We start from the raw sequence: 1,482 nt of genomic DNA on the forward strand, positions 1-1,482 counted from the left end.
GTTTTATAATAAATTTATTGATTTATTATTCAGCATATGAGACTTATGAGACTTCTTTCAAAAACATAAAAAGATCTTCCAAACTTTTGACTTATAATAAAAATTGTAAAATAAAATATCTGTGGCCCTGAGAAATAATTATAAATAAATACTTTGCAAATACTTTGAAAACACTGTACTTTGTCATTACTTGCATGATGATTCAGAGTAATAATGAATCTTCAATTTCTTGCTCGCTCTTCCTCTTTTTTTTAAGGTTGTGAAATGGCTTTATTATTCCCAATGCGCTCCAAGCACATCTTCGCCGAGGTAACACCCTCCATGTCCATGTCCCTACAATCATTCACCATCTGTCTGTGGGCCAAAGTGACTCAGTCACTGAATAAAACAGTGCTTTTCTCTTACGGAACCAAGAAAAACCCTCAAGAACTCCAGCTTCTTTTGGCAAGACACTCGGTGCTCCTCACAGTGGGTGGTGAGACCCATCTAGTGGAAGCTCACAGCGTAGTAACAGATGGGCAGTGGGGACACTTCTGTGCAGCTTGGAGCTCAGAGCAGGGGTTGGCCACTTTGTGGGTGAACGGAGAGAACGTTGCCAAAGTGCCTGGAGTAGCCGAAGGGCACGTACTGCCCGGTAATGGGTTCATTCTGCTCGGGCAAGAACGCAGCCGGTCGGGTATCTACAGAGATCTGGACTCATCGGTTGCCTTCACTGGAAAAATGACAGGGGTGAATATGTGGGACCACATGCTGGAAGCAGGGAGGATTAAAGAGTACGCCAATCAAGACGGATACTGTGATAGCCGTGGGAATGTGATTGGATGGGGTGTTTCAGAGATCATTCCACATGGTGGCGCTCAATATATCAACTGAGACTGCACCAACATACATCACAATACAATCTTGTACATTAAGTAATATTACATTGTATACCATCAATGATTTTCTATTTACCTTCTTTTTCATTCCAAATAAAAAGGATTTGTTCTCCCAAAACTGAAAATTTGCTGTGTGTTTATACACCCTGAGGCCATCCAAGATATAGGTTTCTTCAGTAGAACAGTAAAGAAGATTTTTAGCTCAACCCATGAACCCTGGTGATTCAAAAAATGCAAGTCAAGGGTACAGTCACTTTGAGAGAGAAAAAAGCAGATATAAAAACACAAAATTAATCACCTTGGCTCCTGACGATGTATTGAGGTCTAATGAAGTAAAACAATTGGTCTGTGTGAAACTGAATGTTCAGAATGTTCTGAAACTGAACATTATTTACAACATCATTACCTATAATCCATGCAGGTTCGGGTTCTTACACAGAACAATCATTTCACTTCATAAGTCCTCAATTATATCATCAGGAGACACAATCTGAAGAATTCATTTTGTATTTCTGTAACCGCTTTTTTTACTCTTAAAGTGACGGTACCTATTGGCCTATATTTTATGAATCACCAAGGACCACGGTTTCAGCTAAAAATCTTC

At 39.6% G+C, this 1,482-nt stretch overlaps 1 protein-coding gene across 1 annotated transcript; it reads left to right on the forward strand.

Moving 5' to 3' along the window:
- Positions 1–256: 256 nt before the first annotated feature.
- On the forward strand, positions 257–1,050 carry LOC107736558 (pentraxin-related protein PTX3-like; the record flags this gene model as incomplete). Its single annotated transcript, XM_016547945.1, has 1 exon — positions 257–1,050. A coding segment is annotated over one exon (617 nt), but the record flags the coding sequence as incomplete, so codon positions are not given.
- Positions 1,051–1,482: the final 432 nt, after the last annotated feature.

This window comes from Sinocyclocheilus rhinocerous, unplaced genomic scaffold (genome assembly GCF_001515625.1).
Source record: "Sinocyclocheilus rhinocerous isolate Xijiao unplaced genomic scaffold, SAMN03320098_v1.1 C36781976, whole genome shotgun sequence".
Classification (NCBI taxonomy): Eukaryota; Metazoa; Chordata; class Actinopteri; order Cypriniformes; family Cyprinidae; genus Sinocyclocheilus; species Sinocyclocheilus rhinocerous.